This window comes from Gobius niger, assembly GCF_951799975.1.
Source record: "Gobius niger genome assembly, chromosome: 10".
Classification (NCBI taxonomy): domain Eukaryota; kingdom Metazoa; phylum Chordata; class Actinopteri; order Gobiiformes; family Gobiidae; genus Gobius; species Gobius niger.
This window is the reverse complement of record NC_136861.1, coordinates 19,275,594-19,303,062: the sequence shown is the minus strand read 5'-3', so window position 1 is coordinate 19,303,062 and position 27,469 is coordinate 19,275,594. Positions and strand designations below refer to the sequence as shown.

Genomic DNA, 27,469 nt, shown 5'->3' with positions numbered 1-27,469 from the left:
TCCTTGTTCGTGTGTTATGTAAGTTAAATGAATATTTTTTGTGCCTCCTGTTTTTCACTGATCAATTATAATATCGTATCTAATATTCAAAAGTACACTCATAATTCACTTTGTTAAGAGGTCTGTAGGTGATTGCTATAAAGAGTATAGTAAGTTTCTCTACGAAATACACAATATTGCTGGGGTATAGGGTGAGCCCGACTAGTCCCTTTACAACTTAGCTTTTCAAATGCAATAGAGGTAGGAATTGTGTTGCATATTGTATATAGACTATATTCTGTAATCATGATTTTCCTTCTTTAGGTTCCAGCAGTCCCATTACAATTGACCCGCCAAAGGTTGTAGTGAAACATGGAGACTCTGTGTCAAAATCTCAGATAAAGAGTAGGGGCCAGTATGTTTCTAAACATAAATGTTGTCCCTGATCAATCAGCTTTTTTTCACCCCTTTTTTTAAACTATTCCAGCAAAATGTTGCCTTTGTGAATTTGCGACAACACAGTAGACATTGAACTTGGTGTCAGTCTGTGTTTCATGCAAATATGCCGAGTAATTACAGAGACACAACCAGGTCAAAACATCAGTATTTTGACTGTAAAGGGCAATTATACCACAGAATATATCGATAACTAATAATTACCATGGGACATATTCATGTTAGGGGTTAGTAGCAAGCACCGTTGACAAACACAAGTTAAAAACAATATTAAAAAGTTTAAGAACATCCGGCACCCTAACCATACATGAGATAATTGTTTATTCTAAGTTTCTACCTCTTTAGTCCATACTTTTTGTTTAAGGAATTCGGTTTTACCTCAATCTTCAATTTGTTGGTTTTAGATCCTCCGTCACAGATTTTTGAGCTTGAAGACTCAGACTTCACTATTTTCTCTTCTGTGTCGTAGAAGTGCTCTGCCACTGGAAACCCAAGACCAAAGTATGACTGGACGTATTTCAATGCTACGAACGTCTCAGAGGAGAGTGATGACGGGTTGTCTCGTTTGGTGATAAGGAATGCAACAACGTACAACATAGGCAGCTACACGTGCCTTGCATGGAATGAGAACGGAATTGTATCAAAAACAGCAAGACTGTCTATGGAAAGTAAATAATAATGTTAACATAATATTCTTTGTTATTCTATTGAGAAAGCAGTAGGACCTTTCACTGTAATATTCTGCACTTATTCAGTGTGCTGCCAGATTGTTTTGGGGTGCTCGTCAGCTCTAATACAGTATATAAGTTTAGTTCTAAGGAAAGCTCAAAATCTTTCATAACATGCACTCTATATTATAGATAATAAGTCTTTTTACAAATGAATTTAAAATAAATGACACCCAATTCAAATTGTTAAAATACGCAGATGATATGATGCACATTGGTCTCCTGCATTCAAACAACTCGTCAGCTGAGGGGGTCGAACTAAGATAAGATAAGATAAGATGATACTTTATTGATCTCACAGATGGAGAAATTGCATTCGATGAGAGAGCATCCGGCAGCAGCACCCATTCAGTGCGCACCACTCTTTTTTTTTTTTCTTTGGTGAAAGATCGTTGTGTCGCGGCCGCCATCTTCACTGTTTTGGTCACAGGAGGATCACACCAAGGCCTTACAAAACTGGTGTAACAGCGTCAAATTAATGTGGCCAAAACCAAGGAACTTGTTTTAACATCTTTTTCTCCAATCACAACTTTAAAAAAAAGTACTCTCAGCAACTGTACCTTCTGAGAAAACTCAGTAGTATCGGGGTCAGTCCACAAATTCTAGAATCTGTACAAATCAATTGGTGAGTGTTTTGACATTCCACCTCACTGCACGATACAATCACATGACCTGCAGAACAAAAAAAAACAAACTGAACAGGGTGGTGTCACTGGGCTCTAAGATTGTGGGGAGACCTCAGAGACTTTGAGTGAGCTGTACAAGGAGAGGACACTGACGGAAGCTCGAGCCATTGCCTCTGACTCCACTCACCCTCTGAACCCTCAGTGTGAGCTTCTAAACTCTAGGAGGCGATGCAGAGTTCCACTGGCTACAAAGGCTGTATTTAAGAAGTCTTTTGTCCCCTGTGCTGTGGGAATTCTGAATGAAGCAGCCACTTAAACATGGTCGCCACAGAAATGGGCTGAGCTGTTCTGTAATATTTTTTTTTTGTAATATTTTTTGTTTTGTTATGTCTTTTTCTTGCATGTTTGTATTGCCCCTAGTCTTGTGTTTTTATATGTTGGTGAGCCAAAGATGAATTTCTACCTCGGTAGACAATAAAAAATATATTCTATACACTTTGATTAAATTACACAAATAATCTGTATACACTCCACAAATATATAATTTGTATCTATTGTAAACTCATGAACCAAATTATCTATCAGGGTGACTCTCAGTTAACAACACTGTCAGAGCAAACTCTGGTCTAGGAGGCCAGCAGTAATATGTGTTGTTTTTCACTGACAACATACTTACATACTGTATGTTGTAAATTGACATTGCATTATGTCAGTTTAGGGCCTTATTCCGGCCGCGAGATAATTTAAACATCCCCTGCACTGTAGAGCATACAAGATTTTCACACATGTCCAGCAGAGGGCACTAATATAATAAGAGATCAGGATAGGAACAACACATTACAGACACGTATTAAATTGACAGTCTGCCCCAAGGCAGTTGTGGCTTTAATGACAGCTTACCACCACCGAGTGTGGTGAATAATTACTACAATGTAGTACTTTGAGAAACTTGTGACACAGGCTTGTAAAGTGCAAAGCAAGTGTAAGCTGTTGTTATTGATTAGGCTACAGTCAAGTTGGGACTTTGACCAAATCATAGCTCATAATTATTCATTTGATGGAAACATTTTCCTATAATATATGCAGCCGGCGACCCGCCATGAGAGCTGAATTTAGGCCCAGGACCCAAAATGAGTTTGACACCCCTGTTTTAAACCTTATTTCTTACGATATAAGTCAAATGAAGTAACTTTATGGATTTTAGTGTGTGTTTTACAAATCACAGGTCAGTTCATGAATACATTGCCACTTAATATTTATATTTTAGGCTGATACCTGATACATCGTCAACTTAAATTGTCATCTTAAGTATTATGAACTTAAACACAACACTTTTCTAATAAATTTGTACTTACATTACATAAAAAAGGTTTTCATATGAACTGAAGAGGGTTATGAGAATCTTTTTAAGTTAGGGGATGATGCACATATGTCTATACTGCAGTTAGAGCAGGGGTCACCAACCTTATTTCAGCTGAGGGCTACTTTAAGAGCATTAAGTTGTTCGAGGGCTACTAGTTAAAAACAAATCCTAAAGGCTTAAACGTACACTGTTCACTTATAGGATATTGACCCCATATTATATTAAAATAGCTTTATTTTAAACTCATACTGAGTCACAAGAACCAAAATAACTGTAATTTTAAGAATTAGATTCAAGAAAATGAAGTGTTTTACACTTTAGAAAAAGTCCCAAGGGCTACTGGACATGCCCCAAAGGGTCCCTGGGTGCCCGCGGGCACCACGTTGGTGACCCCTGAGTTAGAGAGACACAGATGCATACCAGAAATGACCCGGGCTTGCTTTACTGTTAAGAGAAAAGAAGTGTTTGGCAGAAAAATCTATCATTCTCAGCACCGTGGTATGTGGGGTCTCGCAGAGGAGGGAAAAACACTGTGTATTTCTCACGAAACACAAATAGAGTTTATTTTCTTGCACAATAACTTTAAGACCTATTGGCAAAGATGGGATTTCAGTGAGCTGGAGCTTTCACATATTCCCTTGATAAATTGCAGGGGGTTTTCAGGGCAGAGGTGCATCTATGATTTCATACATGTTAAAACATTACAGCCATTTTGACAGGGGGATTGTTTATCGCTTGAGATAGACAGGAGAAAATGGCTTATGAATGCCAGAAGAGAAACAAAGAATCAGCAGAGACAGGGGCCCTTTGATAAAACTCATGCATTTTCCATGATCGCATTACACGATGCGCCTTAGTGAGAGAACGAACAACACTGATATTGTTACTGTCTGGTCCCTTGAGTCATTTCTGTGTTTTCAAAGAGTTAAATATTAAAAACATGGGAAAGACCATCTGGATGTGACAGGATGACGCAGCTTTTTAATCTTCCAGTTCAAGGTAAATCAGTCAGTCAACAGGCAGGTCATTCCTGGGAAGCACTGGATACGTTTTGCTTGCATAGCACACTGATCAGTCATGTGAGCCTCCTGTTCTAGTCTTGGCAACTGCACAAAGTGAAACTATATATATAGACAAGCACCACTGGGAATGAACTCAGAGGAAATGGGAAAAAATTACATCTTCTGGTTTACATCCCTTTCACTTTCAATATTGTTGTAAAGGGGAAATGCCCAATATGCAGTCAGTGGTCATTGTCTTAAAAGGCAGAACAGGGTTGTCCTTCATTTTTTTCTTTCACTTTTACAGTTTTATGATTTAGAATAAAGCCATTTCCACTAAACTAAACACTAACCTGAGGATGATGGCTCAGACCATGAAGATCCTGAATCTCAATTTCTCATGATCTTCATGTTCTTCAGACACAACGTAAACAGTACATACATCAATTTAAAACAATTTGATTATGGTTTGAAAACAGTAATTTAAGTTGAACTTATGTGACACTAACATCCTTTTGTATGTTGAAAGGCATTTTACTATTTTATAAATAAATTCTTAGATGCTAAGTCATATCTTACAGCTTGGTGCACTTGATATGAAACTAAGAGATAAGATAAGATGGTACTTTATTAACTAGCTCAATATCTGGAGATGTGTAATTATGGCTGACACTTGTATTACACTTAATAAGCCTCATTATTCAATAACTCCCTACGCAGTGGTGGAAAGATACTATTATAGCCACAGCTGCCCTAGGGACTGACAGAAGTGAGGCTGCCAATCTGCAACATCAGGCCCTCCGACTCACTCACTCACTCACTCACTCACTCACTCACTCAGGCAGAGGGTGAAGTGCCTTGCCCAAGGACACAATGATAGTCTCCACCAGGATTTGAACTGCCAGTCTCTCGGTTAATTGATCTCTACCATTTGAGCCACTGTCTTCCCCAAGTGCTGCCATTGCTTGACCACAGTGCCAGACGGGTTACCCCATAAAACATAGGTAAGGCAACTATAATAGCTTATCATTAATAAAGTGTTTTTCAAACTATTTCATTTGATTGGAATTAATGTGGGGGGTCATGAATAAAAAAATGTTCACCGTTATATTTTCATTCTATCTCAAAATGGTTCATCTTTCTTGTTTGAGATGTCTGCTTGGGATCAACAAAGTAATTCTGATACTACTGAGCCACTAAAGGCGCTTTATCAAACGGAGCTCCCTGAAGCAGTTTTGGGATATTTTGTCTTGACAGGAAGAACTGCTGGGACCTTATGATAATGATCACATAATCAAATGTCAAACAAACATTGACATTTGAGTTGTGTTTGAGAGTTGTTTCCTTTTCAGTTCCTCTGACATTGTTGCCAGGAAACAGTGGTCAAAGAGTGAAAGTACATAAAAGCTGATTACTGGATTAATACCAATAACAATTAGAGAAAGGAATTTCTCTAAACAAATGTGTTGGCTGAGTTGATATTGCGCATACATCCTGTTGCCAGATTAGGAGAAAGAGATTGTGTTTAGTGCTGCTATGTGTTACTGAGTGTGGAGTTTAACAGCAACATGACTGGAATCTTAATGCTTGTTTTCTTTACTGAAGCTCCTTGTTTGTCTTTAAAGACCTCCCTTGTTAAATTTCATCGGGTTGCCTCCCTCGTGCTCCCATCTGATGAACTGTACCGATGACCTCTGACCTCGAGACAACTTGCTGTGCGCAGCTGTTTATTCTCAGCTGTCTCACTTTCTCTGTTGGCGCATTGTTCTTTTTCTATTCTGTGTCTCATGACAGCAAGGAAGTATCTGATTACACTACATGTTTCAAGAAACAGCATTATTCTTGACAGAGATTTAGTACTTTATTTAATCATATTCTAGAACTCTTGCGCTGTGTATCCTGGCAAATCCTTACGCAACCTGAATCTATTAAAAACAGGATGCTGACAAGCTGAATGGAAATTCCACAGGTCCAGCAAATGCTTGAGAAGTAGACATCGGCTGGTTACAGTAAAGTTATGTGTGATGGAGTTTATATTTTAGTAAGTGACCATGTAAAGACAAACTGTGTAATGTACAGTAAACATCGAGCCGACTGCATATATATTAAGTGTGGGCATGAATCTGAATTGAGTTGCAACAGTCTATTTATGGTCGATTATTTGTATATATATCTCAAAGTTAATACACAATGCCGCTCGTTCTCAATGGATGGTTCGGGACCCAACCAGTGGGTCGCAAAAGCAGTAAACATTTCTTTCAAATCTTCAATGAAGGTTCTTGAGTCGTCTTCTGTATTCTGTTGTTGAAGTGTCGAACAGAGTACAGAAGGCGACGCAAGAACCTTCACTGAAGATGGACAACTCCTGTAAGACTGAGAGCCTACACAGACATTTCTTTCAAATATGTATCTACTACTGAAGAATAGAAACACCATCTTATAGTTATTTTGATCATTGTGGACTAATTCAATTCAACAATATGTCAGGGAATCAGTTTTTAATTTCAATTCAATTCCATTCCTATTTGGGTCGTGGCTTGTCGTCCAAGGATTTTGGAGGGGTCCTGACACCGTACCAGTTGTACAAAATAGTAGCCACTGGATTGAATTAGGACCAATGCTTAGGTCGCATAGGACAAACATCTCGGAAATAGGGGAACTTACAGTAAGTCATACTCATAGGCCTACCTACTATCTCGTGACGGGCGCCAGAAATATCAATCTCTGAGTGCACACTGGTCAGTGAGTGCGCACAGTGCGTTGGCTGGATCTCCTCACTCCCTCCCTCTCCTTCGCTCAGTCTCATCGGTTTACAGCGGACCAAAGCGACTCAGTATCGGGGGCACAATCTGAGCAGAGCTGGAATACACCACAAAGGAAGACATTGTTGTGGTGAATACTGGAGAAAACAAGGCAAATGACTGGCACCAGCGTGTTTCTTCTACTTTTCGCAGGATTTATCCTCATTGTGACAGGTTGTTTCACTTTTTATTCTTTCTTTAAGTACACAAACCTCAATCTGTTGCATACTCTGAAAATTATACTGGTGATTTAACTACTGTTGGGATAAACGATACGTAGAGTGAAAGTGGCGAAAATGCTTACCCTGTGAAGCAGCGGCAGGTAACGGTATGCTAACGGCTGCTCCACTCGCGTGTCCAGAAGTGTTTGCTGAAGTTACTGTGAGAGGGAAAAAATGTATTGTTGCCAAATAAAACTTTAAAATATTTAATTCAAAAGTTGTGATATGAAGCCAAACATAATTTGAAGTAGCGAGGGAGAGTGCAACTGTCAGCAAACATCAACCACAGAAATACGAAAGTGCGCCCTCTATTGTATAACTAATGGCAACACAAATTCTCGCGATGTTTCTTCCTTATTTACTCTTCTTTTTATTTTATTTTTATTTTAAGACTGCATCAATGCCAAACTTATTTAATTTTGGCATAGCTATGTTATTACACCATAGTATTACTCGAATATTTTATTTAGTATTATGCAGCAGAAAGTACCTGTACACTCATTATTCACATTGTTGACATCTTACCACGAATTACCCAAATCTAAAAACTTCTGGACTGGAGAGCAACAGTGTAATGCCTCATTTGAAAGCTAAGGCCTACAAAACTGATCTTAACTTTTTTTTTTTTCGTCGCGTTGTCACTGCGTTTTTGTCACTTTTTTCGCATTTTGGTTACATTTTTTGTTTTCCTTGCTATATTGACACTTTTTTTCAAGAAGCTTTTAGATTTGGGTATTGCCAAACCAGAGAAAATGTGCTTGGTTCCGGTGGGGGTTAAGAGGTTAAAAGGCCTGATTGTTAAAGAGTTCATAGTAAGTTTTAACAGTTGAGTTTGTCTACGAAATACACAATATTGCTTGGGTGTAGGGTGGGCCCGACTAGTCCCTTTACAACTTAGCTTTTATCAAATGCAATAGAGGTAAGAATTGTGTTGTATATTGTATATAGACTGTATTCTGTAATCATGTTTTTCCTTCTTTAGGTTCCAGCTGTCCCATTACAATTGACCCGGCAAAGGTTGTAGTGAAACATGGAGACACTGTGTCCATCAACTGTACAGCGGAGGCAGAACATGAGGGAATGGGCTGGGAAGCTCCACAAAACGGCACGGGAAACATGGAAGTTAACCATTTGACCTGGACCGGGGCAAATCTCATAGACCCGTCCATGCATGTTTTTTGCTTCATTAACCCAGTGTCTTATGAACAGTGTCAGAAACAACCTGTTATTGTTCTGTACAGTAAGTGTTTCTTTTTAATAAAATATATATTCTTCCAAGTGTATCTTTAACTAATTTTATAACAACACCATCACTTTTTAATTCTACCTGGCCTGGGTGAGACTTCTGATATTTGAGCTAACTTGAATGCCAGTAATGGGCAGTTTGCAAGGCATTAGTTAAAAGTGCACATAACTAATTTAGTTTTATTAGTATACTATGCATGAATGTTAAGGTGTAAAACATCAACAATAGCCTTACTTGAAGTTTGGCTACTTAACAGACTTCTAAATAGTTTCTCACTCAATGGTATTTCCTTTGTTCAGGTGTCCCTGAAAAAGTCCAGATCGTCTCTAATAGCAGTGGTGGCTTCATGAAAGCAGGGGAAGACTATTACCTTTTATGTGAAGTGCATAATGTAGCACCTGTTCAAAATCTGACCGTGATGTGGTACAAAGACGACATACGCTTTCACCTGGATGAATTTACCAACGCAAGCGAGATCAACTTCACCCCAACAAGAGAAGACAACGGAGTCCAGTTCAGATGTGAAGCACATTTGGATTTGACCCCTGAAGGGCGATACATCAACGTGTCATCACAAACTTTCCAAATAGATGTCCGGTGTAAGTAAATCATAATGTTAACTTAGAATTGAATGTTCTCCGTTATCTGTATTGATTGTTGCCTTTCCACAGTTGGTCCAGATGTGGATTGTTCAACTATCGAAATAGCTGAAGGCGAGACTTTGGATAGTAAATGCCCTGTACTTGGAAACCCCGCCCCTCACGTCAAGTGGCTTAAAAATGGAGAGGAGATAAACTCAAGTGTAGCCCTGAGGCGTGAAGAAGCTGGCTCTTACAAACTGGAGGCAGAAGGGTTTTCTTCTATTGAAAAAGATGTCCTTGTTCATGTGTTATGTAAGTTAAATTAATTATTTTTTGTGCTTGCATGTTCTTTCTGGTGTCTGGTGGCCAATATGTCTCTAAACATAATTTGTCCCTGATCTATAGAGTTTGGGAATGTGACGTCATATCGCTAAGCATTATGGGATTAGCAGCAATTGTAAACTAATGGAGATTTTAGAAGTTAAAATACTGGAGTTATTGTTCACATTAAAACACTTGGACACTACAGTGAGTTAGATGTATTTACCAGCAGTAACTCGGCAGCTAACAGAGCTGTTCCACGGCTATTTTCTCCACTTTTTATACTGTTTTTAGTTAGTCAATGGAAATGTATGCTAACAGCTGCAAAGATGGCCGATCTCCATGGTAACTGTGGATTTTCCTGAACTCTATAGGCTATCACTTTTTGATACTATTTTGGCATAATTTTGCCTAGTGAATTTGCGCCAAAGTACACATTGAACTTGGTGTCAGTTTTTGTTTCATGCAGGCCTTTCAATAGGCCTTGTAAGTCCAAATATATAACTCATACACCAGGTCAAAACATCACACCAATTCTACCACAGAATATAGAGTACAGGATCAATAACTAAGAATTGAATTGTTACCATGGGACTCATTCATGTTTGGGATTAGTAGCAAGCACTAGACACAGACTCTAACTAAAAACAATATAAAAAACATTTAGAACAAATCCACTACTGGTAAACACATCTAATACATGGTAGTGTCCAAACAACTTTAAGTGAATAATTCCAAGTATTTTGTTCTATTTATTGAAATGTGAATTGTGAGTGTCCCACCCTCCAGGTTGTTCCTCGAGAACACTAATCATTTTTTCCTTGTTTTGTCTTAGATGGACCAGAAATAAGTTGCTCAGACAATTATACTGCACTTGAAGACTTCTCTATTGACCTCACCTGCACATCTAGGGGCTATCCTCAACCAGACGTCACTCTCTATAAAGATGATGAAGAGGTCAGAAATCTAGAAAACATCACAAGAAATGAAGCAGGCTATTACACAATTGTGGCCTCGACAGGAAACCGAAGTGTCAACCAAACATTTGAGATAATTGTTCATTGTAGGTTACTACCTCTTTAGTCAACACTTTTTGTTTAAGGATTTCCGTTTTACCTCAACCTTCAATTTGTTGTTTTTAGATCCTCCGTCACAGATTTTTGAGCTTGAAGACTCAGACTTCACTATTGGCTCTTCTGTGTCGTTGAAGTGCTCTGCCACTGGAAACCCAAGACCAGAGTATAACTGGACGTATTTCAATGCTACAAACGTCTCAGAGGAGAGTGATGACGGGGTGTCTCGTTTGGTGATAAGGAATGCAACAACGTACAACATAGGCAGCTACACGTGCCTTGCATGGAATGAGCACGGAAGTGAATCAAAAACAGCAAGACTCTCTGTGGAAGGTAAGGTCCCTCGAATAACGTGAACATAATAGTCTTTGCTATTCTATTGAGCAGCAAGGTGTTTGCATGAGTGCCTTGTGTGCTCATGCATTGTCTCGACTAAATAAACAAATACATAAATAAAAAGGAATCACAAGCATACACAGAAGAATATTTGAATAAAATACACAAAAAATCTGTATACACTCCATAAATGTATCATTTGTATCAATCAATCAATCAATCAATCAATCAATCAAACTGTATTTATAAAGCGCTTTTCACACCGAAAGGTATCACAAAGTGCTTTACAGATTACAACATTTAAAACAATACGCCTGGCACAACCGCCCATATATATTATATATTAGGACAAAGTAAATAGATGTTAGTTAAAAGCTAAGCTAAAAAGGTGGGTCTTGAGCCTGCTCTTTAAAACATGAACGTTCTCTGCAGCCCTGAGCTCCTCCTCAGGTTGTTCCTGAGGCGAGGGCCGTAATATTGGAAAGATGCCTCGCCGTGAGTCTTTTTGTTGACTTTAGGAATAACTAGGAGACCCCTGCCGGAGGAGCGAAGGGGCCGTGAAGGTTCGTAAGGTAAAAGCAGTTCTGACAGATAAGAAGGACCAAGACCATTAAGACATTTAAAACATTATCATTCAAAGTTATATAGTCAAAAGCATAGTCAAATATAATGCTATTTAATGGTGTCCTTAATGCCCAAATACCACATTTTAATATAGTACATCGAGCTGTTGCACATTTAGAGTTGCGTCCTGTGCGTCATTGTTGGAGGCGGGGCCAGCGCCGTTTCCTCTCGCTAATGTGGCACTGCGCTCTCCCTGCCCAGTGCCCGCTATTTAGACAGGGCTGTGGGCTTATCCCAAAGTTTAGAGGTATTTCCCAACTACCTTTGTGAGTCTTGAAGGAAGTTAGTCAGTCGACCTTACATTAGGCGACAATAGATAACGCTTTTCATTTTACTTGGCTGCTTCTTAAATGGATTATTACGCCTCTTTATGCGTCCTGACAGTTTGGGTAACTTTTACGCTGCCGACGCTCATTATTAATGGGGCTGTGTTTGGTAAGATTGAAGGTCCTCTTGTGTCTTTACATTAACTTTGATTGGTTTCAAATGGTTGATGTCAGCTGGTGGTTTTGGGGAACAGGCAATGTGGCTGGCCTTTTGTGCTGAGTGATAAGAAAGCTATTTTAAACAACGCTGCGTATGAGGGTCGTGTTCATGTTGATGAGGGAATGAACATATGGCAATGTGCGCAATTTTTTGTGTATAAGCTGTAGCTGGACATTATTATTTAAACTTTACTTTGCACAATAACCTTTTAAAAGTGTGTATACTTTTCCCCATTAGATTAGGCGTGTAGCCAAAAGATATGGACAAAGAGTGGCGCATAGCAAGTGTAATGCTTGAGTGGTATGGGGTGGGGTATATCCTTCCTGAGCCCTTTCCTGTTACCTCTGGGACATAGTGCGCTTTGTAGAAACATTTCTTTTTTTCCAACTGTTGTTCTAAGATAAGGCGTGTTAGCATCATGGTCTAAATGACATCCTGTTTGTTTTAATCCTTCAGGTGCTAAGCAAGAATGTCCCCTTCAAATAAGCCCAGCGAAAATGGTGTTGGAGTACAACAGTGAGTGGAAGAGTGCTACATGTAAAGCACTAACTACATCCACAAATGTCCTAGAAATGTTCTGGCTGGACAATAGAGGGATAAAGAACAGCAGTCTGGAATGGGTTGCTGACACTGGTACCTGGGATTCAAGTCCTGTCTGTTATGGAACTTTTAAGGGATTAGGGCCATGTAACAAGACGCTGGACATCATTCTTTACAGTATGTGTGACATTATATGTGACTTTTTTTCAAAACTTGTTGAAACAACTTTAACTTCTTGTGAATTTACTATAGAACAACCGGACAGTGTTTCAATCGGTATTGAAGGAGACCATACTGCACTGAAGGAGAATAATGTGTATACCCTGGTTTGTGAAATCACGAGTGTTGCTCCTGCAAAGAAGGTCATCGTGCACTGGTTCCAAGGAAATGAATCCTTCACACCACCACCCAATAAAGGTAGGTAAAGTCCAATGTAGCGCTGCATGTTTTGGGAAAAGAACATTTAAATGACAAATATTGAGATTTTGATTACAATAAGTGTAAGTACATTCAGTTCTCTGGGCACATTTCAAACATGTCCAGGAGCAATATTATCGGAGAGAAGACTGACATAGGGACTACTATAAAGTTCTCTTGGGTTTTAATTTATCAGCTTTTAGGAACAAGAAGGAAACATGTCTGGGTTAGGTAAGAAACAAGCATGTGACAACAAATTTGGACAGTGGGCATCAATCAATCAATCAATCAATCAATCAATCAATCAATCAATCAATCAATCAATCAATCCTTATTTATAGAACGCTTTTCATACACAGGTGCATCGCAAAGTGCTTGACATTTAAAAAGACATTAAAAACATTATCGCCCATCAAACCCTCCCAATATATACAGTTATCACAATACCCACACACACCTACCTCCCTACCCTTTACTCTACACTCACACACAGAATCAAAATCAAGTACATAAGGCTGGGTACAGATGACCAAGGTGAGGAAGCACCATCAGAGGAGCCGTCCTCCCCGGGAACAGCAGACCGGCTGCAGCCTCCCGGGCGCCGACACAAGGGTCCCCACAGGAGGCGCGGCAGAGACACCACACCTCCACCTGGGCACCCACAGGACAGCACCCACACAGCCAGTCACCGCTCCCGAGGCAGAGGGCTCCTTCAGAGGAAACACTGGAGATTCTAAAAATATAAGAAGCAGTATAAAAACATTGATAAAAAGTTTAAAAACAAAGTCAAAATCAGTAAGAAACTAAAACTAAATATCGAAATATCAAAAAGTATCAGTAAATATCAAGTTATTAAAATAAAAAAATAGATAAATAAATAAATGGGACTAAAATAAATATCAGCTAAAAGCTAAGCTAAAAAGGTGGGTCTTGAGCCTGCTCTTAAAAACATGAACGTTCTCTGCAGCCCTGAGCTCCTCCGGCAGGTCGTTCTAGAGGCGAGGGCCGTAATATTGGAAAGACGCCTCGCCATGAGTCTTCTTGTTGACTTTAAAAATAACTTGGAGACCTCTGCCGGAGGAGCGAAGGGGCCGCGAAGATTCATAAGGTAAAAGCAGTTCTCAAAGATAAGAAGGACCAAGACCATTAAAACATTTAAAAACCATTAAAAGAACTTTAAAATCATCACTATTTATTTATTTATTTATTGACCTTTATTTAACCAGGATAGTCCCACTGAGATTAAGAATCTCTTTTTTTCATAATCTACTACTATTTTTTTTTCTCAATTTCCTCTTTTTGTTCCTCCATAGTTCATGTTGGCTGCAACAGATGCAACGTTGATGAGACCAAGAGCAATGTGGACATGTGGTTTAGCACCAACTTCACTGTAAACAGGACGCACAATGGAGTGGAGTTCTCATGTGCTGCTTCATTGGACTTACCCGAAAAAACACTTTCAACCGTGTCCATCCCACTCAACATCACAGTACATTGTAAGTACTACTTATTGCTAAACATAGCAAAATATATGGTAATTGTAAAATCCTGTATTCATCTCTTTACTGGCAATACTGTTGTTGCTCACAGATCCACCCACTATTAATAAAACAAAGCTCTCTAGCACTGTCCCGGTGTTTAGCGGCTTTGCTGAAGACCTAAAATGTGAAGCCGATGGAAACCCTCGTCCAGAAATAAGATGGATTTCTGAAGTTGATCTTCCACTGCAGCGCTCCGATGGCGTGCTCTCTGTGACCCAGGAAGGAAAATACACCTGCAATGCCACAAATCATTATGGATCAGACGATCACCAAGTTGAGGTTATTGAAAAAAGTATGTATGCTTTAACTACAGTACATAGATCAGTGTACTCTTTATGCTTGTCCTACTACACCCAAGTTAAAGCGCATGTATGATCAAAGGTTCATTGATTTGTTTGGACAACATAGATACACTCGTCTGTGTAATCATTCTGAGTTAAATGTTTGATTTTATCTTTCACAGCGGACTACCTGCCACTCATAGCTGGATTTGTAGCTGTCACTGTTGTGGCTATCTCTGTCATCTTCATCTTTATTTACTCCATTTATTACAAGAACACTAAGATGCGGCGCTACAATCTGAAGAACCCCAAACTCAGCACCCACAATGGCAACGTAGCTCACAACGGGTGGGATCTGCCGCTTCCGATGACAAAACTGTCGTAGCACTTTGCCCTTTTTGAAAACAGAAGCCGACCACTCAACATGAACTGGCTCTCAACATATTTCATAAGTTTCATACAAACACACAACTGTGGAAAGGTTTTGAATCTGGTGAGATAAAAGGGATAGTATTTAGTGTATGTGCATAATGTGATTTTGCACCATTTCAAGTCACAGAAATTGTCTGAAGAAATTGACTTGACTCACTAGGCAAATTGATTTGTGTTAGATCAGTGCAAGGTATGAGGGCACAGTGCAAAGCCCAGTTTCCGATGGTCTGGCAGCTATTGCATTGTTCGTTGACAAGACAGGAATTCCTTTATTTGAGCTGCTTTCATTGAAGATTTTATGTGTTTGTCTATACCCTCACATATACCCAACTTTGCATAGTACTGTGCATTTGAAATACATAGTGCTATTTACTACTGCTTTTGACCACTTCACTGGAGCAAAGACGGACATGAAAAGAAGGAATTTGTGAATAATTATTAAAAGAAAACCTTTAGCTTTGAGCTGCATCCAGTCAGTTATTATCAATCTAGGTTTTATCACGGTAGTTCAAGCTTATCTTGACTCTTGCTTTAAACATTATGACATATAGGCTTTCTTTAAATATAAGGGACAATGTAATAAGAGGCTTGTTACTTTTCTTAACTACAGTGTTTTGTGATGAACCTTGTCTAGAATTGAAACATTCAGTTAAGTTGATGGTTATTATATCATATGTTTGAACAAGATCTAAATCGAAACTACTGCATTTTGTTAAATATTTAATCTAATGCCTATCTCCTCATTGTGTGACTTTGAATGTGTGAAAGATTTAACCCACGGTATTTTGTATTGTACATTTTTCATTGAGCACATTGCCTTGTGTTGCCTCTGTTTAGTCAAAATGCACTTGTCGATCGTTATGAGCTTTAGGCCCTTTTGACATGCCAAAACTGTACTGTGCTTATTTTAATTGTTTGATGAATTCTTGATTGTATTTTCTGAATACTTTCTGTGTTATGAAAGATGTAAAGTATTTATTTATAATTTATATTTAATGGTAGCAGAGAGAATAGAAGGAAACAACTGCAGGGCTGCTAGTGCCAGACAAAACTGGAGTAACATGCCGGAAATGTGTTAATATTGCTGTAAATATTTTAGATTGTAAATCTTTTTTTATATTAAAATGTGACTTTTTACACTAAATACGCTTTGTATAATTTCCGACTCACTAGGAAACTGTTTTGTAGTGGATTTCACACAAACACGCATCAACAAGGTCGCAGTTACTCTAAACCCATGACTCATAATCAAAACATAATAGCTGGTTTTACTCGCTTGTGCCGCCTTCAGTTCCGCTGGAAAATGCACATTTAGATGAATGTGTATAAATATTGTTATAATGATAATATCATGTTCATTGAGGGCACATTGCGCGTGCTTTCTTTATCACCCCTCGTACCCCGCCCACTAAAGCCACTCAAAATGGTCAGGGCATGCTACTGTTTACGGAGCGGCAGTGGCTATTTACGAGGCACACTTAAAGGCAACGCGGACACTTTTACTTTCGAAAGTCTCGCAGGTATTAGATCCAAATGAAATGAAAGCCACTCAGTAGCGTCTCGCGATCAATGGACATCGAAACCACGGAACTCAACACATGGAAGACTTTCACTCTACATTTGTTGTGTGCCAACATTGGCTAAGAATGCATCAAAGCGTGCTCTTCGTGGTGTGCAGCTGTTTCCTTTTATCTAAAGGTACGTCCCATTAGCTTGTGGTGTTTGCAGATCGATGTAGTCTAATCTTCCAGGACCTTTTTATATCACTTTTTTCAGTTGAGCGTGATCAGCCTACGCCCATTGTTTGGTTCCGTTACTATGTGCAGTCTAACCATGTGTGAAACTTTGGCCTAATCTTGAAACTGCTTTTTCTTCTAAATATAATCGCTTTTCACTTCAAGCTTTGTTCAGTTGCAAAAAAACAAAAAACACATTTACAGTAATTCTGTATGTTACAACGTTTTAAATGAAACCGATATGCATCATAAAAGGTCCATAAGATTAAGTATAAGGAGTGTTGCTGTTTTGAATACTTTTGAATACTTTTTTATAAGATTAGATATGAGTATATATACACTTTTTCATGTGGGTGGCACGGAAATCAACATTTAGGATTTAAGCATGTGTATTGTAGCCTACACCTAAACATTAGCACTTTGGCTCTCCAAAAGTGGGGTGGCTCCTTGGCCTGTGCCATCTCCTGGCCACGCCGAGACGATATAGACCAGTGGTGGGCAAACTAAGGCCCAGGGGCCAAATGCGGCCGCCTATCCCTTCAATCTGGCCCACAAAAGATGATAAAGACAATAATAATTGCAGCTATGTTGTGGCTTTTTATATTGTGTTTAGGCAATTAAAGTCTATCTATTAGTTTTTGATTTTTCATTAACTACGTATTCTTAAAATCTGAATATTCAAATGATCATTGCGCCTACTGTTCAGACTATTCTTTTTATATTGCATAAACCTTTGCTGATGCTCTCCACAGCACAGACAGTGGGTGCCTCTTGCCCCTTGGTGATGACCCCATCCAGTGTTGTAGTGGAATATGGAGATGCGTTTACTGTCGAGTGCAACTCAACTTCAGACCAGAGAGAAGGAATGGGCTGGGAGTCCGACTACGGTGGCACCGGGCTCATCGAAGAGGATCACGTCCAGTTAAACATTAAGAAAGTGGACAGATGGGCTATACGGTCGCAATGCTTCACAAATTTAATTAACGGTACACAGTGCTCGAAACACCTTCCAATCACAGTTTACAGTAAGTAACCTCTAATATTGTATTTTACATTGACCTTAGACTGTGGTACAGATGCCCATGCTGGTACACTGGCTTCTGCTGGTGTCACTTGCTTTATCTTTCTTTAAATTATGATATGAAGTTATGTTGTGGCTTCATTTGTTTGAGTATGAATTTATGATTTGTCCTGGTATATTTTAACACTGTTGTCTTTATTCATTTGTTTTTGATCAATAAGTCTATATAACTGGTTCTCAAACTGTACCACTGGGGGTACTTGGGCTTCTTGGGTCGACTCATCTGTAACTTTAGACCTTATTAAATGTATTTGGAGATCATTTCATTTATGCTTTTGTAATGCACATATGTTACGTGTTTTTCTTGTTTAGACGTGGTGTACACCCAGTTTAGACATAATGTAGTTCAAGACTATTTTAGACCTAGTCCCGATTTAATCTTTGGTCAAACATTTTTTGGGCCGGTATTTGGTGGGAAAAGTTTGAGAACCACTGGTCTATACAATTGTGCATGTATTCATATTTTGTCAGGATATTTGAGATTTAAAAAATAAGGAACAATAGAAAATTTGCTGAGAATACCTTCCCCCCCTTTTTTTCTACAGAAATGCCTGATAGTGTGATGTTGCACGAAAATACAACACAACCCCTGGTGGAGCAACAGGAATATGGGTTTGAGTGTGCTGTAGCAAATGTGGCACCAGTGAAGAAAGTTGTTGTGACATGGTTCAAAGATAATATGAGTATTGTGAAAGAATGCCTTACTATTGAAGAGTCTAATGAGGAACCAGGAAACTGCACATCTGTCTTCACATTAAGTGCTCAGAAAACAGATAATGGTGGTAAACTAAGGTGTGAGGCAAAATTTGACTTTGGACCAATGGGGCCAAATCTTCAACCATCGAGATCACCTGGGGTGGACCTCCAAGTGTTATGTAAGTATTTTGACCTTGTCTGTAAATTTAGGCATTAATGCAATGGAGTCAGTAGGGATGTAATGACGCACTCAACATTTTTTTATTTATTTTTTATGTTTTTGGGGTGAATAAAATGAATATAACTCATTTTATAACCAAAAGATGTTTCTTTTATTTTAACATCTAAATGTTTGTCCTTGTAACAAACTGTACTGTCGTCTCAGTAAGAGAACTTTACATTACAAAAAACATTACATGAAAATGAACTAATTTTGACTGTGTTTTTTTTTTTTTTTTACAGTTCACATTTTAAAAATTACATCTATTTAAATAGATTTTTTGATTTTTAATTAATTCTTACATCAGTAGTAGTCATTCCCATCAGTATTTATTCCTATGTTATGTTGACAATATCTGACACTGAAAACTTTTCTATTTTTTCTTCTTAAAACACAACAATACACTCAGGTTAAAAGTTAAGTGCAGAAAATACTTTCAGCTACATAGAACAGTTTCCATTCTGTATTTCAGGCCTGTCTTACATCTTTATCTAAACATGGTTTGAATTTTTTTTTCAATTCAGTCCAACCATTCTTTGAGAAATCGGACGTGGAAATGGTGGAGGTGCCAGCCAATGGTAAACTAACACTGGACTGCACTGCCCAAGGAAACCCCACGCCTCAGTACCGCTGGCAGGTCCCGCAGCCCACTCAGAAGGTGGAGAGCGGACCCATTTTGGACCTCAAGGGGCCATTCCCAGGAACTTACAACTGCACAGCGGCCAATTCCCAAGGCTCCAGCATCAAGCAGTTTGTTATCACAGATGCACCAAGTAAGATAACTGTTCCTTCCTTTTCTTTTATCCGCATCGTTTATAGCTGTATAATGCCTTTTTATACTGTTCCCAATTAGGCAGCGCTCCCGGAACTACTGCAGGAATATTAGTCGCCCTGTTTTTTGTATTAATTGCAATTTTGGCATGTGCAGTGTATTACGGACAGAGAAAGTCTTTGGATACACGGTGACACTAAACTGCCATTTCCCACAGGGGACTACACAGTGCTAGCAGCTGTGATTGGAGTCACGGCTGCCCTCGGGGTCCTGCTCCTCATCAGCGGACCATTTATCGTGACAAAAGATGGGACTTTTTCACTCAACAAAGGCGGCTACAGCGCAGGACAGGCCTGCAAACCAGTATAAGGGCTTTGTTTTTCCATTTTTTTAATCCTGTCTCACAGGACATGCTCTTTTCTGAGTGTTTGTTGGGTGTGGTTCTTTGCGATGCATGGCCATTGGCCAACCTAGCATTTTTGCATGTGTGATGTTACCAGCTGTCTTTAAGCAGTAAGTTGTTTTGATCAATAATACTGTCACGCAAATGTCAATTGACACTTTTGATCAGCATCTGGAAACACTTTGCCTTTCTTCCTGATTTGATTCACCATTTTCATGCAAGTGCTATTTGCTTTCATATCAGTCAAGAAACATAACACTAAACATTAAACTGTACTCGACTATAGTTCACATACAGATGCAAACACATTTATACTTTGCCAAATCTTTGCTTTGTCCTTTTCATTGGTGCGGTACTTTATACTTATACTACAACTACAAAACCAAACACCCTCAAATGAAAATACTGTATTATGAGTAAGGTTGTATTCTTTTACACCTACTCTTTGCACTGAAATTGTGATTGTTCTTTGATTATGTTGTTTCTTAAATGCTTTACTGGAAATGCTTGCATGTGAGCCACTAAAAAAATGTTTTTACATTCACTTCAATGCAAGGTAATGGTACTCTAAGCTTTATACATATGAGGGGGAAAACCTTTTAACATTTTACAATGTGTGTGCGTGTCAGTGCCAGCTTAATAAATGTTGAAATAAAGAGCTTTAACTTTGTAACATCCTGGTTCAGAATCCTTATTTCGATAAAACCTGACATGTATCTTTAACATGTTGTCTGTCACATTTGGCCGATGGACTGGTCATTTCTGGCTTACATAAACAGTGCAAAGCCTGCCATACTAATTAGCTGAGAGCAGTCGATGTAAAGAGGATCACTAGAGGCCTGCCAATTCTAATGTGCTATTTCTAAAAGCGTGTTCCTTATGTTGGCCCTGGTCATTCCAACTAGAGGTCCTGCCAGAAAGCTTTGTTTGTGTATCCTCTGTGCTGCTATAGCAACTTGCTGTAACATTGCTCAGTTGTTCATGGGATTTGGACTGTTTTCTATAAAGCACCATAATGTGTTATTTGACACTCCCAGCTGTACTAACCAAAAATATAAGCTATAAACATCTGATTACATCTGATTACTCACTCTGGCCCTCTGAGCCAGATAACACTAAAAACATATTCCGAAGATTACATCCGTGTAAGAATATTTAAAGTTATAAACGTTTAGCAATTCTGAAAATGCTTGATGTTGTTCTGTGCACGAAATACTCTTTGATGCAGAGGCCTGCCACCTGTTAAATTCCCCCTTGCTCTTATACCCCCCACCCCCAAAGTCATCTGGGATGAAGGGGGGCCCTTTTGTCCCAACATAGTTCCCTGCAGAGTTACCAAGTTTTCTCACGTCGGAACTCGGAACTGACTTCGTCTCTTATTCCACGGCTATTCACTGCAAAAAGAATAAGATGGATAGCTACACTCCGGCCAGGTTGATTTTGTGTTGCATGGTCTACTCGGGTAAGTTTTCGCAAATTAATTCCCTTTTGCGCACTTGTCAAAGTTACTTTTACGCACGGTTGCTGTGCAGAGCTGAATCATGCTGTTTTGCAAGTAATTGTTTTTAGGCATCCGAATAGCCTACGGGACGCAGTTATGAACTAACCTAGCATTTATTCGTTGATCATTTACTACACTTGACTACAATTAATGAGCCATAGCAAAAGCTACACCTAGATCTAGTTTTCTGGCTTCCTCAATTGTAATGCCACATGCATCAGATCAGGACTGCAACCAACTTCTGTGTCTGTATACCTACAATAATTATAATAAAATGCATGACAAAACTGTTTATAAAATACATTTTATTGACTTAACCTCAGAGCCTACAAGGGGAAAAATGCCATACACACTTATGTGCACACAGGTGCAATGACAGATCTAGTCTACATCATGATATTCACAAAGCTGCTATCAGTAGTAGTCAAGTCTAGTCAAAACAGATGTAGTAGTTATCTGACATTCATCCTACTAAGTTATATAACATCAAGTGCCAGTGCACAAAGAGGAGGCTTGTGCAAAGAATTGTATAGGATGTATCATGTAGACCACTGTATAACTGATTTGATGCTGTCTCAGTTTCAGGTGAGGGGTGCTCCCTTAATCTAAAGCCCTCCCGGGTCGTAGTGGGCTTTGGGGAGTCTGTGTCCGTCAGCTGTGAAGCCACTCGGCCGGTCCGTGTCCTGGGTTGGGAGTCAACCCTTGGCGCTTCACACACTCAGCAGGAGCAGGTTGTGCAGTGGAAAGTGGACAGCCTTATTGACTGGATTGAGGAACCCATTTGTTATGGAGTGTTTCACACAGCACCTAGACAATGCGAGGAGAAACTAAACCTTGTATTGTACAGTAAGTACAGTAAATTTAGTTATGAGCAATAAATATATTGTGCTGGAGACTGAGTTCACCAGGACAATTTAAATGTTTTTTAAAATAAATTAATTCTGAATTCTGAACCAATTCCGAATGTTCACTATTTTTATATGTACAGTTCCATAACTGATCCTTAAACTATGTTAACAGACATAAATTGATGAATATTATAGTTCTGTGTAGAATTATGCTCTCCCAGTGGTAGCTCAAATTCAACTTTGAAATCCTCTTATGTGTGGTCAGTTGGCTGAAGTTGATGTCAAGCTACAATCAAGGGCTCCACATTTGCATGTTGTGTCTTTTGCACAGAGAAGCCAGATAGCGTCAATATTAGGCACGTAGACCACACTGGCCCCATGGTGGAGAAACGGAAGTACCAGCTGCTCTGTGAGGTGCAGAACATTGCTCCGGTCCAGTATCTGACTCTGAAATGGTACAGAGGAGAAGCCATGGTCCACAACCACTCCTTTTCCGACCTGACATCTTCCTCACCAGTCCAAGTGTCCTCAATTCTTGAGATTACACCAACCAGAGCTGAAAACGGAGCCAGTTACAGTTGTGTGGCTGAACTCGAGCTGGGACCTGAGGGACCACAGCCACTTCCGAGTGTGGCATCTGATTCTCTCAATGTCTCAGTCCACTGTGAGTCATTCATATTTTTATACGGTCAATACTGGATAACTGAACATTAATTACTTTTTCTAATTACTACCCAGTTTCTCCAACTTTCATAAGGCCAGAAACCGAAGTGGTAGAGCTAATAGCTGGTGCTGAGACAGTCCTAAACTGCACTGCTACAGGACATCCTACCCCAGTGTACTCTTGGCAGTTACCGTCTCCCACTCAACAGTCAGTGGGTGATGAAGCCATCCTTGTGTCTTCCTCACTTGTACCTGGAGCTTACACGTGTACTGCCTCAAACTCAGTGGAGAAAAAGACCAAGAATTTCGTTGTTAAGGCCAAGACCAAAGGTAAGAAGTAATTAATTTTGTTGTTGTTTTTGGCATATATACTGATACCTCTAATAGATTTATTTTTGTTTCAAACTAGGAGTTTAAAGCCAGCAAGAAATGGAAAAAGATGACCATTCTCATGACATGAACATTTTTCTTTTCTTTTTTTTTTTATCAAAGGTTTTGTTTTTTGCTGTTGTAATGGCACATTGGTGACTATTTATGTAGCCTACTCAGTATTAATTTGTGATCCACCTGAAGTAGATTAACAGTTATTGTTGTTTGTATCACTCATTAACACATTTGTACTGACTATGCTCATTGTAATAGGCTACTACGTGTTTATGAGCAACCTCAGAATGAATGCATTATCAAATTCAATGCAAATAAAGACTAGAATTTAAAAACTGTTGTAACCTCGAACTCCTGGTGTAAATATGCATTGTTTCAGCATCATCTTTATTAATAAAAGTTATATAAAAAAAAAAAAAATCCACTTTGCGGTCTCAAATAATCTGTTCCGTTGTTTGCATACTGTAGATAAACCACAAGATGGCACTGTTGTACTTCGAAGGAATTTCATTAGCGGCCATAGAATCACGTGACAAAGACATGCTCGTGCTGAGGAAGTAGCTTCAGCTGATGACCTTTATTTAGTTTGTTGTCTCTACCATTGAACTTTATCCTAATGTGAGAAATTGTTTGTTGACACAGCGGCAAGTGGTGCTTAATGCTCTGTGTAATTGTTCTGATTCATCATAGTGCGTCGCCTTTTTTGCCAGATATAGCCCACTATGCCTCAACAGAAGGATCCGTGTCAAAAACAAGCATGTGCAATTCAAACGTGTTTACAAGGTATGAACATTAACGCTGTTCCGATACGATGTTAAAACGGTACCTAATATGTAGAAATTACTTTCCCCCCCTTTTGCAGCAAACAAATACCTGGAGAGCATGTGTGAGGATGTCATCAGGGAGATGCGCCGCTGCTGCGAAACCCACGCCGTTAACTCCATTTGCTGCTCAGGATTCAAGGGTTCTGCGCCCACGGAAAACAAAAATAACCCATGATTCTTCTGGGAAGCTTTCGGTGCAACTCGCGCGCATAGATGTTTGCACATATGAGCATTTCGTGGTTGTAAATACTGATAAATTATTTATTAATAAAAGTATTTTGTTTGTATTCCTGTTTTCTAACAGAGTCTACACACCCATGTTATAAGAAAAATATATGTCTTCATGTATAATTTTGTTGTATCGTTCGGGGAAATCCACTGTTACCATGGAGATCCGCCATGTTTGTGGTTGTTAGCATACATTTTCCATAGACTTAACATGAGCTAAAAACAGTATAAAACAGCCGTGGAACAACCATTGATGGGAACAACTCCGTTAGCTGTTGAGTCACCACTTGTAAGTAGGACATCTTACTCGCTGTAGTGTTTTAATGCGGACAGTGGCTCCAGTTATTACCTTTTTAATTGCTGCTTATCCCATGATGCTTAACGATATGACATCACAGTCCTGAACTGTTGACATTGTGTTCAGATGATCTAAGAGCAATTTTCGTTCTTTTTTTTCTTATTTACTTTCTTATTTATTCCACTTTTCTTTCTTTCTTTTTTCTTTCTCTTAATTCCCCTCCGCCACTCCGCCCCTTTACGCTCTGACGTCAGCGGAAACCCACAGCGATTCTTTCTAGAATCCTGTAGCACGAATGCTAGCTCATGCTCGCTGGATTTCCCAAAGTCGCCTTTAGTTAAACACCAACTACACATTTTTACACATAGGTTAGTGTTTAAATAGTGTCATCTACGTGCATTGCCGACAAGCGACGCTGGTAAGCCACGCCAAGCACTGAAACTTCTCTATTTCGGGCTAATATTGTTGTAGTAGAGTCGTACTAGCACAATGTCCAGAATAGATTACAGCGTTTGGGACCACATTGAAGTGTCTGACGATGAAGATGATACCCACCCCAACATTGATACCCCGAGCCTGTTCAGATGGAGACACCAGGTAAGCGTTCTGCTCTCAGATGTTTAGAAACAATGGAGCTTTGTCAACATGAGTGTCTGATTCCTCTTGTAGATTACTATCAATTTGTGATGTAATGGTTATGATTGTAATTCCCAGTTCATAAATAAATATTCACATTTAACAGTTAGCCTATGCTCGAGACATTGCATTTTGTTATATGTTGGTGATGTGTCAGCTTATTTGTTGACTGTGCCTAATTTTAAAGTCCAGAATACTGATCCTTCATTCTGCATAGTACATGTGTATGTGTGTATGTGTGTATGGCTGCATTGCGCTGGTCTGTGGTCACATTCAACTTATTGGCTTGCTTTTTTTTTTTAACATCTAATCTCTGAAACAGGCACGGGTCGAGCGAATGGAAGACTTCCAGCAAAAAGGTGGTGAAATGAATAAAACGCTCAGTGACTGTCGACGCAAGCTTTCAGAGACACAGAAGAAATTGAAAGAGCTGAGTTTATCGACAACAGACGATGCAAAAGCAGAAATCGGCAAAATCCAGGCTGAGGAGAAAAAACTTAAAAAAGAGGAACGAGAATTGGAGAAAAAAGTGGAGGAGCATAACCGGGAAGAAAAGAAAATGCCCTGGAATGTTGATACACTCAGCAAAGAAGGTTTCAGCAAGGTGAGCAAACTGAAATGGGAGAAGAAGTATGTTTTTGTTTTGCATTTTAAAGCCTCTTCAATTTAAACAAGAAATGTTGTATGTTACTAGGCCATAACACAATCTGTGCAAATGTATGACCAGTCATGTTATTCTATGTCCTCTAGAGCATTGTAAATGTGAAATCTGAAAAAGAAGAAACTGAGGAGGAGAAGGAGCAAAAGCATAAAACCTTTGTTGAGAAACATGAGAAACAGATTAAGCATTTTGGTGAGTTGAAGTTTCATTCTTTTTATAAACAAAAGTTGAGATGATTATGAAATTAAGTTTGTTTTTATGTTTTTTTGATAGGAATGTTACGGCGTTGGGATGACAGCCAAAAGTATCTGTCTGATAACCCACATCTAGTGTGTGAGGAAACTGCAAATTACTTGGTTATAATGTGTATTGACCTTGAAGTTGAGGAGGTAAACATTGTAACGTAGCATCTTGGGTTTGCTCTTTTTTTCTGTCACACTATTTAATCTAATTCTCTCTTCTCAGAAACGCGCCCTAATGGAGCAGGTGGCTCATCAGACCATCGTAATGCAGTTCATTTTAGAATTGGCCAAGAGTCTTAAAGTGGATCCTCGCGGCTGCTTCCGTCAGTTCTTTGCCAAAATTAAGGTATTTGGAACATACTCCTTAAATTTAAAAGAATAATAGGATTAACTTAACACATTTTGCATTCTATGTCCACAGACCGCGGATCAGCAATACCAAGATGCTTTCAATGATGAGCTCGAGTCGTTTAAAGAGCGCGTTCGTGGTAGGGCAAAGATCCGTATTGAAAAGGCCATGAAAGAGTATGAAGAAGAAGAGAAACAAAAACGACTGGGACCTGGTGGACTCGACCCTGTTGACGTTTATGAGTCTCTCCCAGCTGTAAGTCACTGTTTTGATAGCCGAGCTTCCCTCTGCTTTTTAATCTTGGAAGGTGTTTTACAAAGTGGCTCATTTGTTTGCAGGAAATGCAAAAATGCTTTGACGAGAAGGACATTCAGATGTTGCAAGATGTAATAAGCAAAATGGACCCAACAGTACGTTATACAGTTATACGTTATTATAATACAGTTGACAAACCATTCAATTGAGTAAATTCTAATCTGGCTTTTTTTACAGGAAGCGAAAATTCACATGAAGAGATGCATAGAGTCTGGACTGTGGGTTCCAAATTCAAAGACAGATGAAAGTGAAGAAAAGGAGGAGGATCCCACATATGAGGAAGTAAAACAAGAACAAGAGGAAGCGAAGAATGAGTGACCAACCGTGCTAGCCTGAAATTGTAATCCAAATGTACTCAATCACTGTATTTGCATCTCTACCACGTGTATGCATAGGTTGCCCAAGCAATGGATGATGAACAATGAAATCACTTTCTTATAGTTAGATCTATATATTTTCTGCTGAGCTCCGTTTTGTTGATTTACTCATTTGAACTGTCGCTATTATTTTAGATATATTTTTGTTTTTTATCCTTTTCGCATTGTTTGGCGAAGATGAT

General features: G+C 39.1%; 5 protein-coding genes across 8 annotated transcripts; all 5 read left to right on the top strand.

The window, feature by feature from the left end:
- Positions 1-311: 311 nt before the first annotated feature.
- On the top strand, positions 312-15,673 carry LOC306968662 (vascular cell adhesion protein 1-like). Of its 4 annotated transcripts, none has more exons than XM_079564115.1 (11): positions 312-338; positions 8,193-8,415; positions 8,721-9,020; positions 9,093-9,314; positions 10,159-10,386; positions 10,466-10,729; positions 12,299-12,559; positions 12,635-12,799; positions 14,113-14,295; positions 14,390-14,632; positions 14,804-15,673. In XM_079564115.1, exons 2-11 carry the CDS (start codon positions 8,256-8,258, stop codon positions 15,004-15,006), a joined length of 2,229 nt encoding a protein of 742 aa, XP_079420241.1. In that variant the 5' UTR covers positions 312-338; positions 8,193-8,255; the 3' UTR covers positions 15,007-15,673. The 4 variants fall into 4 exon arrangements, with proteins under 4 accessions (XP_079420241.1, XP_079420240.1, XP_079420243.1 ...); XM_079564114.1 differs by lacking the exon at positions 312-338 and adding an exon at positions 6,920-7,128 and having other exon boundaries at positions 8,158-8,415; XM_079564116.1 differs by lacking the exon at positions 312-338 and having other exon boundaries at positions 8,184-8,297.
- An 840-nt stretch (positions 15,674-16,513) lies between these two features.
- LOC306969445 (hemicentin-1-like) lies at positions 16,514-20,544 on the top strand. The gene is made up of 5 exons (XM_079565065.1): positions 16,514-16,751; positions 17,542-17,814; positions 18,416-18,745; positions 19,311-19,559; positions 19,776-20,544. Exons 1-5 carry the CDS (start codon positions 16,652-16,654, stop codon positions 19,925-19,927), a joined length of 1,104 nt encoding a protein of 367 aa, XP_079421191.1. The 5' UTR covers positions 16,514-16,651; the 3' UTR covers positions 19,928-20,544.
- A 720-nt stretch (positions 20,545-21,264) lies between these two features.
- Positions 21,265-23,703, top strand: LOC306968740 (vascular cell adhesion protein 1-like). Its single transcript, XM_079564223.1, has 5 exons — positions 21,265-21,423; positions 22,042-22,308; positions 22,642-22,974; positions 23,049-23,303; positions 23,383-23,703. Exons 1-5 carry the CDS (start codon positions 21,372-21,374, stop codon positions 23,388-23,390), a joined length of 915 nt encoding a protein of 304 aa, XP_079420349.1. The 5' UTR covers positions 21,265-21,371; the 3' UTR covers positions 23,391-23,703.
- An 84-nt stretch (positions 23,704-23,787) lies between these two features.
- Positions 23,788-24,429, top strand: cmc4 (C-x(9)-C motif containing 4 homolog). Its single transcript, XM_079564224.1, has 2 exons — positions 23,788-24,140; positions 24,220-24,429. Exons 1-2 carry the CDS (start codon positions 24,080-24,082, stop codon positions 24,354-24,356), a joined length of 198 nt encoding a protein of 65 aa, XP_079420350.1. The 5' UTR covers positions 23,788-24,079; the 3' UTR covers positions 24,357-24,429.
- A 536-nt stretch (positions 24,430-24,965) lies between these two features.
- Positions 24,966-27,441, top strand: cdc37 (cell division cycle 37 homolog). Its single transcript, XM_079564894.1, has 8 exons — positions 24,966-25,304; positions 25,666-25,947; positions 26,094-26,196; positions 26,278-26,393; positions 26,470-26,592; positions 26,668-26,850; positions 26,934-27,005; positions 27,088-27,441. The coding sequence occupies exons 1-8, from the start codon at positions 25,197-25,199 to the stop codon at positions 27,226-27,228; spliced, it is 1,128 nt and encodes a 375-aa protein (XP_079421020.1). The 5' UTR covers positions 24,966-25,196; the 3' UTR covers positions 27,229-27,441.
- The last annotated feature ends 28 nt before the right edge of the window (positions 27,442-27,469 follow it).